At 39.0% G+C, this 13,195-nt stretch overlaps 1 protein-coding gene across 10 annotated transcripts in view; it reads right to left on the bottom strand.

Annotated features, from left to right (window-relative positions):
* The window catches only part of Tnrc6b (trinucleotide repeat containing adaptor 6B), a 227,430-nt gene that overhangs the window by 62,365 nt on the left and 151,870 nt on the right, over positions 1-13,195 (bottom strand). For all 10 annotated transcript variants that reach the window (XM_041671892.1, XM_041671890.1, XM_041671894.1 and 7 more), the window contains 2 exons: positions 10,603-10,690; positions 4,461-4,482 (listed from right to left, as the gene is read on the bottom strand). In XM_041671892.1, coding sequence (XP_041527826.1) covers positions 4,461-4,482; positions 10,603-10,690 — 110 coding nt within the window. The remainder of the gene's footprint in view (positions 1-4,460; positions 4,483-10,602; positions 10,691-13,195) is intronic.

Genomic DNA, 13,195 nt, shown 5'->3' with positions numbered 1-13,195 from the left:
TCCAGTCACCAGGGTCTTCACTGCCAGTCTAGAGGGCACTGGGCACTTGTCATCATGCCTGCAGCTCCTGACTACTGGTTCTTTTGAATTTACTCTGGTAGCTCTTCAATTCTTCCTCATTTTCCTTTGGGGTCCTCCATACTGTGGAGCAAGGGTTAAACAGTAAATATTTAGGTTTCACTGGGCATAAGGTTTTAGCTTCAGCAACTCAAGTGTGTACAGAAGAGTGAAAGCAGCCATAGACTATGGCTGTGCTTTAGTAAGGATTTATTCAAGGACAGTGAGTCAGGAATTTTACATTCTCACAGTGTTCTTTGAATCAACTTAAGAATTTAAAGAACTCTCTTTGCTCACAGGCAGTATAAAAACAAGCAGGTCAGATTTGGCTTGTAGGACACAGGAGCAGCCCCTGCCTTTGACCATCCTTTTAATTATAATTCCAAAAGGGCATTTAGTTACTCCCTCACTTGGGAATTCTGCACTTTTATTCAGACTAGCCTCCAGCTCATGACGATCTTCCTGCCTCAGTCTCAAGTCTAGATGAGACTACAGGTATAAATCACCACACCAAACACTGAGATTACATCTTTTAAGGTTTTTTTTTTTTATTACATATATTTGTGTGTGTGCACGTGCGCTTGTGCATAAGCGTGTGCACATTCAGGTCACTGTATGAGTGACCTGAGGACACTTGCAGTGGTCAATTGTCTCCATCTACCCATAACAAACAGGTGGGGCTACCTATTTCTCACACTGAGCTGTTGAGAATTAAACTCTTCTGCAGAGGCCTTAATTATCACTGTGTAACTTTATTTCTTTTATCTCCAACTTAGGTCTCTTATCCTCTCTGCTCCCCTCAAACTTGACCCTCAGCCCTAAGCTCCATTATTTCCTAGCATTGTGGAGTTATCACCAAACTTGCGCTCCAGCCTAGAGGTGTTTAAGACTCAATCTGTCTGTCCTCATCCCAAACACACACCATTACCTAGGAACCCCATGCTGAACTCCTCTTTTTCACCATTGTTTTACCCAGGTACTGTCCACCCTCATTCCCCGCCACATGAGAATTTGGCACTCACTTATCTGAGTGCATGTTTTGTAACAGCTCATAATCACTCATCTTAGAGACAGCTAATTCCCTCTCCATCTCCCTATTTTATTCATTTATTTATGTGTGTATAATATTTTTGTGTGAGAGACAATACAGGTGTATACATGCTACAAAATGTCTAGAGATCAGAGGACAATTTCTGGGTGTTTTTCTTTTTCCACTATAAACCTAGGGATTGAACCCTGATCTTCAGGCTTGAATAGCAAACAATTTCACCCAAGGATTCATCTCACTGACCCTAGTTCCATTTCTAAACAAATGCTACCACCTATTAGAGCACACAGGTGCCTCTACAATGTGGGGGCCTTGTTGGTAGTCTATCTGAGCCACTGACATGCACTCACTATAATATGTTTCCTAGAATAAACTCAGAAATCAATGTAGAAAATGACCAACAACCCCAGATATGGTTATGGAAAATGCTTTCCTTCAGATGTGTGCCAATGGGGTATGGGGCAAGGTTATAATTTAGTACTTTGAACCACAGCATTTAAAAAACTGATCCATTTTCTCCGACTTTTTTGACTTACCCTAAGCCTCACTAGAAAAAAGCAGATATTTACTGTGGACATGTTCAATCTTAGCAACCAGAGCCCTACCTGAGGGTCCTCAGTGAGAAAGACATGGAAACTAAACAATCCCACATTATTTAAATCTGCCTGAAGTGATAAATTCCTGGCCAACCTGACCCAAACTGTGCGTGGTCCATGGAGGCTTCCCATTCCATACCGATGTCTACAGACCTGCAATTCCCACTCTGGATATTTTCTAGCAGCTAAAGGTCATGCTCGTGTTTAGAAACTAGTCATTTCATTCTATACTGATAGCTCTCATTAAGGCAATCATCATCCTATAACAACCTTTAGCAAGGCTAAATTGTTACGGCCAAATTCTGCTATTATGTAGTTTGTATAATTGGGCTTTTAACCCTAGCCTTACCCTTTTCCCTGTGAAATTTCACTTAGTTAAATCTGACCTGGTGCTGATTTTACAGTTTTGTGTTTATTTAATATCCACAAAAGAGTATCTAAATTTTTGCCTAAGTGCTTTTTCTTCTTTTTAGCTGAGTAGGCATAGCTAGCCCATGTCCTCAGAGGACTAGCTGAAATCCATGTCCTACCCTCCTTTCTGGGATTCTCACCATACTATTTTTAATGGTGGAAGATAAAGGAAGACCATACAACCAATACACTGTTTTTCTGAAATACAGAAAAATCTTACTTCAGTCCTTGTACAACCCAGACTTGGCACCAACACAGTCTTTTCTTTTTTCTCTGCTGGGAAAAGAGTAGATTCAGAGTTAAGGGCAGATTGCTTAAGACGATAACTGTCATTGGGGAGAGGAACAGGAACCAGAAATGTCAGCTCAGGCAAAAGAATGAGGTGGAGAATGCCCAACAAAGACTTGATCATGAAATGGAACAAACCTAGCAAGGCTAGTGAGTCTGACACAACTCAAGAAGAAATAGGAATATATATATATGCATTTTTAAACTTCCTGTCTTCTCTCTGGTTCAAAGAATTAAATCCCTTGGAGACCCAAGCTAGGCCCTCATCTCCCTTTAGGGATTATCTGACTTGATTTTCTGATTGGGGGAGCAGGAAGAGTAAGGAGACAGGGAAGTACGATTCATCTACAGTAGGTATGAAAAAGACCTAAGTAGAAGGGTGCATAGGAAGGAAAGCTTGATTTTTAAGGCTCTGGCAGAAGAGAGACCATAGTGTGTGCGAACAGACCTGGTATTGTTATTACCATTTGGAGAAAGAATGTCTAGTGGACTTTGTTTTTCTATAGGATAGAAGCAGAAACTGGCTTCTACCATATTCTTTATGTTCTACTAACACTGAGTCCAGCTTGTCAGGAAAACACCAATTTTCTCACCTGATAACCACTGCAAAAGTCCTTTCAGAAAGCCAATAGCACATGCCTGTAATCCCAACACCCAGGAGGCAGAGGCAGGAGGATCATTGCAAGGTCAAGGCCAGATTAGTCAACATCATGAGGTCCAGTTTAGCTATCGCTACACAGTGAGACTCCCTGCCCGCCCCACAAAGTCTGATAAATGTTTTGTTCCCCAAATCCGTTCACAAAGTATACTTCTAAATAGGCTTAGGAAAAATACATATTTGATGGATTTTTCTAGAAGAAAGCCTACTTGTGGGTTCGGAAATGGCTGAACTGGACAAGGGGAAGAACACTATTCTCCTAACCAATTAAGATAATTATAATAGCAGAGTCTCACAATTTACTTTCTAAATCACAACAAAGGCCCAGGACATAGTCTTCTTTGATATGCCTTTGATTAGAAATATAATAGATTAATATGTATTTACTTGAGAATTTCTCATAATTATGTTTCTTAAGAAAGCTATCTTTAGATAAAGCATCTATGAAAACTGATCATTAAATGGCATGTTTTTGCCTGTTAGTCATCAAACTGACCAAACTGACCAACCAAACCAAACTGAACTCAAACTACCTCATCATTAAAGGGACTCTTGTCAAATCCAAGTCTCCAACCCTTATATGATTTCTCTTTTTTTTTAATCCAGGTCAATGGTTTTCATGTTCTGAGGCTGCATGGACACTTCAAGGTACATCTCTAAGAACTCCAGCCTAGGTAAGACAAGGTCTAGCAGCAGCCTGGGTGCATATAATTTGACAACTAGGTCAACTATTTTAATATACACTTAAATGAGAACCACATGTTTAAGTGCTCAAAATAAGCATTATCTCAAGGAACTTTCCCTCCCACTATTAAGGCCTGCTATCCAACAATGACCATTATTAAACAAAACTACATAATTAGAATCAGGAGAGCAGAAAGAACCACAGAAAAGGGCAGTATCAGACTGAGAATGGCCTAAGGGTCATTTGCTTCTGTTTGCAACACATCAGATTTTTTTCAAGCAGAGTTAACTTATTCAAAATTTGGTATCTTAAAAATCACAGTCCAGGCTCCAGTTCAGAAGGCTGTTGAACATTCTAGATGTGACATTCCAGTTTCAGACGCAATATATTTCATGCACCAAGATGGGTAAGTGCTCTCAGCAACTGTCATCAAAAACTAGGAGTTGGCAATTTGCCACTGTATACTAAAAGTTCTGAAAGAGTTTAGTTCAAAATCATGATTCACACACTTTTAAAACAAAGTATTTACTCTTTTGCTCCCTAAAAAGTAAGGCCAACTAGAAACACAATTCTAAGTGCTTTTTGTTTGTCGTTGCTGCTCTTCAGTGACTGCAAACAACCCACCTTAATTAGTGTGCCCACTCTCTGCTGAGTGGATTGCAAGCTGAGTCAGCAGCATCGTGAAATCTAAACACAAAAAGAGAATAAAAATCTTACCTTTGGTTTTTTGTTCCGTGACCTGCAAAATAAATAACAGATATAAGTAAATAAAATTTGCTTTTTAAATTCAGTACTGTGTTGTAAGAACATTTTAATACTTTTAACGTAGGCAATTCAAGTTGTCAGAAAACACAGTATCCAGGCTTAGTTGAAATCCAAAACAGCTGTGAGTCAATTTCGATATCTTTCTAGAAGTTATGTCCATATGTTTAGTCATACTGACACAACTAGAATTTGAAGAAAATCTAAATTAAAAAAAAAAAACAAACAAAACCCAAAACCAAACAACAACTTTTTAAAAAACTTTCTACTTGTTGAATGATGTATTGGGACTGGTTAGCCATTCTGATTGCTCTAATTCCAGAAAATCCAACAGATGTGGCCAGAAACTAAATTACCACAAAAAGATTCTACCTGAGTATGAACTCAAATACCTTTGAGCTCCAACTTAAACATGAGAGGCTGGCTCATCCTGAAGTCAGGAATCATGGTTGCAAGGAAGATTTGAAACCAAGCCTGTATGATCTCAATTACTCATTTACCTGGTGGAAATAGTCATTTCCCCTAGCAGGGTTTTGGTAAGGGTTACATCAGATAACCATGCCAATGTTCAACTGGTATCTGCTATCATCATCAAAGTTATAAAAGCAGAACATAAGACTGAATTATGCAAATTTTGATAAAAAGGTATGAGTGCTTTTTAAAAAGTACTTCAATAAGTAAGAGTCTATGAAAAAGCCTAAAATGATGGGTAGTTAAATATAGCAATGGACTTGTGAGGTCATGCTGGAAATCTTTATATGACAGAGGTAAACTACTTCTTATATTGCTACAGAGCAGTGTGGAGTGGGGGCACAATGACACCGTGACATTCATCATATATTTCCTGTAATATAAAAGCAAAACCACAGAAGGGCCACAAAAGAAAAACATCCCAAAGCAAGTAAGCCAGAATCCTAGCCACAGATACATTACATTGTTAGTACCATATCTGACCTACTTTTCCAAACTGTCAATTTGCTAAAGGACTTTCACACTATCTGACTTTGAAAGAAGTTATTAAAAATGAATGCTATGCTCCAAAACTCAGGGGCCACAGAGGAAGAGGGGGCAGGAAGACAGTATGAGCTAGAAGAAAGTAGGACCAAAAAAGGTCTGGACCATTACACTGTGAATTCACAGCAGTTAGAAAAGACCTGCACACAATCCACCCAGTTAACAATCCTGCATGAAGCGGGGAGGGGTCTTGAAGCCCCACCTCTAACTGAGGATCTACTGACAGCTGATGGCTTCTGAGGCAGAAAAAGCTTTCTTTAAGGGTTAGGCCCCTGGTCCAGCTTTACTGGGCATAGTAGTAGAAGGCCCCACACCCTGGACTACATGAGCAGCACAAATTACAATCAGTAGGCTATTTAAAAAAAAATGTACAGAGAAACCCTGTCTCGAAAAACAAAACAAACAAACAAATGAAGACAACAGGATATTGGGAGTTGCTGATGGGGTGGATCTGGGAGGAGTTGGGAGAGGAATGGGAGTAGTAAATATAGTTAAAATATATATTGTATGCATGTCTGAAATTCCCCAAACCAAAAATATATTAAACAAAATTATGGTGAGAGATAAACTCATATATAAAAGGAAGTATATTTTCATTTAGGCACTGTTTTATATACTTTCAAATATTACCCAAAATGTAATTAAGTGAATGGTTAATTAATTTAAAAATGAATGTTACAATCATCTTTTAAAAGACGTGTGGTTGGCAATCATTCCAGTTTACTGCTATTCATGAAAACATGGTCATCTTTGAAGTGCTTGTCCGGTAGCTAACCAGCCCGCAAATAGATCCTAGCACACTTAGACTCTGAATCTGACCTAAACACTCTATCTTAGGACTCCCTGGAGCTCTTCTTACATTTTTGCATTAAAGGACAGGCTAATTGTACTACACGGAAATCTGTGGGAAAGTGTCTTAAAATGAACCTGCTCTCCACTACTAATTGCTCAGGCTCAATTCTAGTGAAAAGCCCTTGTACATTTTTCTACAGTCCCCAATTATCCAAGAATGAATGGTTTGATTCACACACCAATTCCTGATGGCAATTTAGGTTTTATTCCATTGTAACTATTTCTTGGAATGCCACTTTGAAGATCAGTTGAATAAAAGTCAATACTTCCCCAGTTTTAAGCAACAAATCTAAATCATGTTGAATATGTCTTATAATGTGGGTGCTGTTACAACAGCCAATTCTCAGATGTTGGAAATCTGGACAGTCAGAGTCCATGTCCTGCCAACATTACACAATGCTTCTTTCGCAGCATCAGCCTAATGAATGAATGGAGTCCTTCTTTACACCTCTCTCGTGAATGGGAATTCAACATGGTTTACTCAGGGATGGTTCTGGAAAGAGCCAACTGCCATTGAACACGGTGGAAAGAGGTTCATGTTTAATTTCTGTGTGGAAGAAATTTAATTTTAGCCCTAAATGAAAGTCAATGTTTTAATAACATTACACTGGCATCATTCATTCTTCTTCTCCCTGCAGTGAGTGCTGAGGATGGAACCCAGAACACTCTTCTACCAAGTTACACAGTCAGCCCACTACCACCCATTCTTGAGCATTCCATCACTCAACAAACATTCTGAGCAACTACTGGGTCCCAGACACGTGAATGTTGCTGATATAAATATAAATTTTAGGGGCTGGAGAGATGGTTCAATGGTTAAGAGCACTGACTGCTTTTCCAGAGTTCCCGAGTTCAATTCCCAGCAAACACATGGTGGCTCACAGCCATCTGTAATGAGATCTAGTGCTCCCTGCTGGCATGCAAGCATACATGGAAGAAATGCTGTATATATAATAAATAAATAAATCTTTAAAAATAAATAAATATAAATTTTAAGAAATGTATACCTAGTTTAAAGAGGAAGACAGACACAAAGTGGTGGTTACAAAATTATGAGGAAAAAAAGAAAGATGTGGAAGCCAACTAACAACCACAGAATAGAATTTCTGGCATATTCTCTACAATTCTTTCTTCCAGAGCACATTTTATGACTTCTAGCTGTCTTTACAATAATGCTGGGACCACTAAAGCAATCACATGGTAAGCTTTGTGCTCTTTCCTTAAAATTGCTAAATTGGAATTTAATTATAAAATTATACAGTGGTTCAGCATAATAAAATGTTGTCAAAGACAAAGTGTCAGCCTAGACTTTGTTAGCTGATCTGAAATGTTTTTTCTTTCTTTTTGGCAGCCCTGGCTGACCTTCAACGTCTTTCTAATACTTTTGCTTAGACCCAAGAATTGGGGTTACAGGCAGGCGTCACCATGGCCAACAAAAATTTTTATATTAGTCATGATTAATTCCTTCAAATTTAAGGTTATTATTATCTTTGTCATTATTTCTTTAATTTATTTTTATTTTATGTACACTGGTGTTTTGCCGGTACGTAAGTCTGTATGAGGGCATTGGATCCCTGGAACAGGAGTGACAGACAGTTGGGAGTTGCCATATGGGTGCTGGGAATTGAATCTGGCTCCTCTGGAAGAGTAGACAGTGCTCCTAACCACTGAGCCATCTCTCCAGCCCCTGTCAGTATTTCTCAATTGGTCTTCAACGTAGATGCATGCACTTGGGGAAGATTGTCTAGCTGTATAAACTACACACTTTGCGTAAATAATCCCAATTCAGTTTCCAATGTAACCAGATTCTCCTTTATTTCAAATAAATTTCCTATTTGTAGAATACATAATACATAATACATATGCGTATTTGATTTACAAACATGAGATGTTAATATTTTTAATGCAACAAACATCTATGTTAAGAATGAAGATGGAATATATACCTTTTGAAACAAGCACTGTCTCCTTGTCATCTAGACAACAACCCCTATTCAGATCCTTGGTGTCCAGCCTATTAACTCTGTTCCCAAACTGGGAAATTTAGGACCAATTTAGTAGATGAAATGTGTGAAAAAGACAAGATCTCCTGAGTAAATTGTGAGCATGGGGATCATGGGAGAGGGTAGAAGGGGAGGGGAGCAGAAAAAAATATATAGCTCAATAAAAAAAAAAAGTGTGGACCTGGAGGGAGAAAGTTCTCTCTAAGTTCAATCTCATTATTACACTTGAGTTTGTTGGTTTTCTTTTTTTTTTTCCATTTTGGGTGGTAGTGGTGTGTCAGAAAGGTCCAGGGCAGGAGCTCAAAGACCACAGGGCAATAGAACCAATATGCTAACACTAGTGCACCTGCCTCATTGACAGGGAAGGTGGCTCTACATTCAAAGTGCTCTCTCGCTCTTTTGTGAGATAGTTTTTATGTAACCCATTTGGCATAGAACTCTTTATGTAGCTGAGGAACACCTTCAGTTTCTAATCATTTTGCCGCCACCTTTGAAGTAGTGGGATTATAGGTGTACATCACCACACCAAGCTCATTATCTGCTTTTTAAAATTCATACTCTTTATTCTGGAATTGCAGGTAATTCTGATAGGCTAAGATTAGCAGCAAGTACTCTGACAGCATGAAGATAGGATAAAAGATGTACCACTATCAACATGACAGAAATACCATTAAAAGCAGACAAAACTTTAAATCACACAGCAGTCTGATACAGTTCTAAATAATAACTGCCTGTTCCTTTAATGAAGTCATAAAGAATGAATTACATTCATACACTTGACACACCAAGGTTATCTGTAACCCAATTCAGAAAGTCTTTCCAAGATTTTTCAAATGCTGTTCCTCACAAATGTTCTATTTAAATATGACTTCAAATAACGAAATTTTAGGGCATGCATCCTCAGTGATGCTGGAAAAACTTGCAATGTGGCCCTTCTGCTTCCCATTAGGTCTGATGGCCTTTACTGTTCTTTGTGAACAGTTCTCTCTGAACCTCTAACAGTTTATAATACCTCTACAAAAACCAGTAGGGACCCTCATGCTGACTGACTTCAGTGAGGTCCTGCTTCCCAAATCTCCATGTAACCATACAAGACCTGGCCAGCAAATCTTGTCTTCAGAAAAAGAACCACAGCAACCCTGAAGAGCCAGAGCCCATGATCCACGTTACTACAGGAATAGTTAAGAAGGGAAAAGCCCGGCCAGGCAGGGATAGGAGCAATGCTCTGAAGTAAAAGGCTGCGCCTGTCAGGACGTTCTCACCACTCTCAGCTTCCAACAGTTTCATCAGACAAATGGTTTCAGCTCTGTCTTTTCTTTAGTGTCTTTGCTCTCCAAGCACATTCCTCGTAGCTATGTAATCTATTCTCCAAGGGACTGTACAAGATACCATTTCCTTTTCAGTGTTTCTGAGACAGGGTCACACTATGCAGCTCTGACTGGTCTGAAACTTACTATGTAGCCCAGGATAACCTCAAACTGAGCATCTTCCTGCCTCTCAACACGTGTCCCCAGGGCAGTTCACTGATGGGATCATTATAAAATAAAATTTCCTAAACTATAGTGCCAGGGACAGGCAAAAATAAATTAAAAAAAAATAGGGCATACTCAAGCAAGTTTTAAAAAGTTTGTCTAGTTGGATGGTGGTGGCACATGCCTTTAGTCCCAGCACTTGGGAAGCAGAGGCAGGCAGATTTCTGTGAGTTCAAGGCCAGCCTGACCTACAAAGTTAGTTCCAGGAAATGCCCCAAAACTACACAGCTTCTGGAGAGAGAGAGAGAGAGAGAGAGAGAGAGAGAGAGAGAGAGAGAGAGAGACAGAGACAGAGAGACAGACAGAGAGAGAGAGAGAGAGAGAGAGAGAGAGAGAGAGAAAGTTTGTCTATAAACTTGGAGAGAAGATGGATACTAAATTATGATTCAGCTAGTGAAACACAGTTGGGACTTTAATATTGTTTACTAATGTTTTCGTAAAATAAGCTGAAGCACTATTAATCATTCACTGTATAGTAATATGTATAAACCTCAAACATTTTTCTACTTTCAAATAAACTAATATCTTGGGTAGGTATTCAAGTAAGGCAGTCACTAACTAGGGAGCACTGGCAAATGATAGACCTAAATGTCTTTTTCTACTTTCAAATAAACTAATATCTTGGGTAGGTATTCAAGTAAGGCAGTCACTAATTAGGGAGCACTAGCAAATGATAGACCTAAATGCCTAACTCACCTTCTGAGTGGCTTCTTTTTTCTTTTTATCCTCTTTCTTCCTTTTCTTGTCTTCCATTAACTGTTCTTCCCTTTCTTGCTCCTTCTCTCTGTAAAAGAAGTAACACCAGAAAGGTTACACAGCACATCCATACCCCATAGAGCCATGGGTTTCTTCCTTCATCACTCTGCCTTTTCCTTTTTTTAATTTCATTTTATTTTAGGGATATAGATATTTTGTCTGTATACTATCTGTGTGAATGGTACCTGAGGAGGCCAGAAAAGGATGTCGGATCTCAAGAACAGGAGTTATAGATGGCTATGAGCCATCACTGAGTGCTAGGAATTGACTTGGGTCCTTTGGAAGAACAGCAAGCACTCTTAACTACTGAGCCATCCTTTAAGCCCTTCCACCTCATTTTTTTTTTTTGAGACTGAACCTATAGCTTGCTGTTTATAGTAGACCGAGTGGTTGATAAGCCCCAGGGATCCACCTGCCTCTGATCCCTAACCCCCTGCCCTAGAGCTGGGATTATAGGTGTGTACCACTAATCTGGCTCTTCTTTCTTTCTTTCTTTCTTTCTTTTCTTTTTTTTTTTTTTTTGAAAAAACAAAAACATAAGTGAGCCAGATGGTGGTGGCAGTGGTGCATGCCTTTAATCCCAGCACTTGGGAAGTAGATCCCTGTGAGTTTGAGGTCAGTTTGGTCTACAGAGTGAGTTCCAGGACAGCCAGAGCTATACAGACAGACCCTGCCTCACCCCCAACTCCAACAAAAGAAATCACAAGTGCTGGGCATTTGAACTCAACAGCTATCTCCTCAACCCCACTATTTGTGTTTTTAAGGAAGGTACTAAGAGTTCTAGAAATCAAAGTGGTCTCTGTTGGGTGAATTCATAACTGCATTTTTTTTCCCTACAAATACAAATCAGGTCAATCAATCTGCTCCATTCAGCAAAAAAAAAAACAATAACACTAATAGAGCTCCAGTTGAGGAATTGTGCTAAATCTTAAGATTATACAATTTATATTACAAATTCAAAGTAACTCTGAAATGTACTATTTATTCTAACTATGGCAATTAGGATCTTAGGTAATGACACATCAATTCATGGCTTCACAGACATCATCTAGAAAATAACCAAGATAAAAAAAGATTAAAGAAGCAACTAAGGAACTAACAAGTTTGCAAATGGCAAACCCACAAAAAAGAGTTCCAGAGGGACTCCGGTCTAGGGAAGAAGGCAGATCTAGTCAAATGCATTCAACTACACAAAGCAAAGGCAATCAGTTTTTTTGTTTTTGTTTTTTCAAGACAGGGTTTTTTCTGTAGCTTTGGAGCCTGTCCTGGAACTCACTCTGTAGACCAGACTGGCCTCAAACTAACAGAGATCTGCCTGTCTCTGCTGGGATTAAAGGCATGCACTACCACCGTCCGGTAGCAATCAGTATTTTTACCCATAGAAAACAAGAATTTTCTACATCAGACATAGCAGTAGGCAATCCCACCATGTGGGATACTTTGGGAAGTGGAGTGAGAGGGATTGTTGAGTTACAAGCTACCATTGGCTACATAAGTGACACTTCATCAAAAGAGACAACCCACAAAGCAAAACAGTATTTTAAAAAAACTATTTACTTTCCTGTAAACTATCACTAAATCCACATACACAAATATCAGACTTTTTCTCCTACACTGCTGGGCATAAATACACAAGTTTTATATGCAAAACTCAAACTCCAAATGCAACTTTCATATGAAAATACAACCAAAGGCAAACTTTTCTGTGTGCTGTATGTGAATCTGCAGCAGTACAGTTCGGCCAGTGCTGGACAGAGGGTTCAGGGCTTAAGAGCACTAGCTGCTTTTTTGAAGAGGACATGAGTTTGATTCCCAGCACCCATATGACAACTCACAACCAATGCCCTTTTCTGCCCTTCCTGGGCACCAGGTACTACTCATACCGTGCATAAATATATACACAGACAAGACATCTATATGCATCAAATTATAATAAATTTTTGAAAAAGAAACTGGGACGGATGGGTGTGGCCATCTAAAGGGGTTGCCCAGTCCCTGTTACAGTGGCTCTAGCAACGCCACTCTGCCTCTCATCAAGCGGAAGGAGAGGACGAGATTCCCTGTCACCACAACTGAGTCCCCACATTTTATAGTGAAACTAGCTACAGAAAAGGAAGCCATAGTCTGAACATCTCCTGCTTAAATATTTGGTGCTTTGAAAAAGCAAGTTACCATTTATCCTAAGTATAAAATTTCCAAAATTAAATTTACATTAAAATGCCACACTAAAATAAAAAGGTCTTAATGAGATACATTCTCAAAAAACAACTAACCTTTTTGAATTCTTTCCTATAAACAGGTAATTCAGGGAAGAGAGTGAAATTCATGCTCAAATAGAAGGATACTTCTTTCCAAAGCAAATACTTTTCAAAGCTTTCTAGGACACAAGCTTTGCTTTCTCCGTTTTACTTTTCTTTGTGTTTTTCAGCAGCATCTTGGTAGAATTTAAGTCTTCTTACTTTTCACCTTCTTAGGGAATTTTTACTTTGCCAAATTGTATTTAAAAGCCCACCTGACTTGCTTGAATCAAACG

Source organism: Microtus oregoni, unplaced genomic scaffold, assembly GCF_018167655.1.
Source record: "Microtus oregoni isolate MIOR12 unplaced genomic scaffold, Mior012 000022F_ref0000154, whole genome shotgun sequence".
Classification (NCBI taxonomy): domain Eukaryota; kingdom Metazoa; phylum Chordata; class Mammalia; order Rodentia; family Cricetidae; genus Microtus; species Microtus oregoni.
The sequence above is the reverse complement of the archived record's forward strand: the minus strand, read 5'-3'. Positions and strand labels throughout refer to the sequence as shown.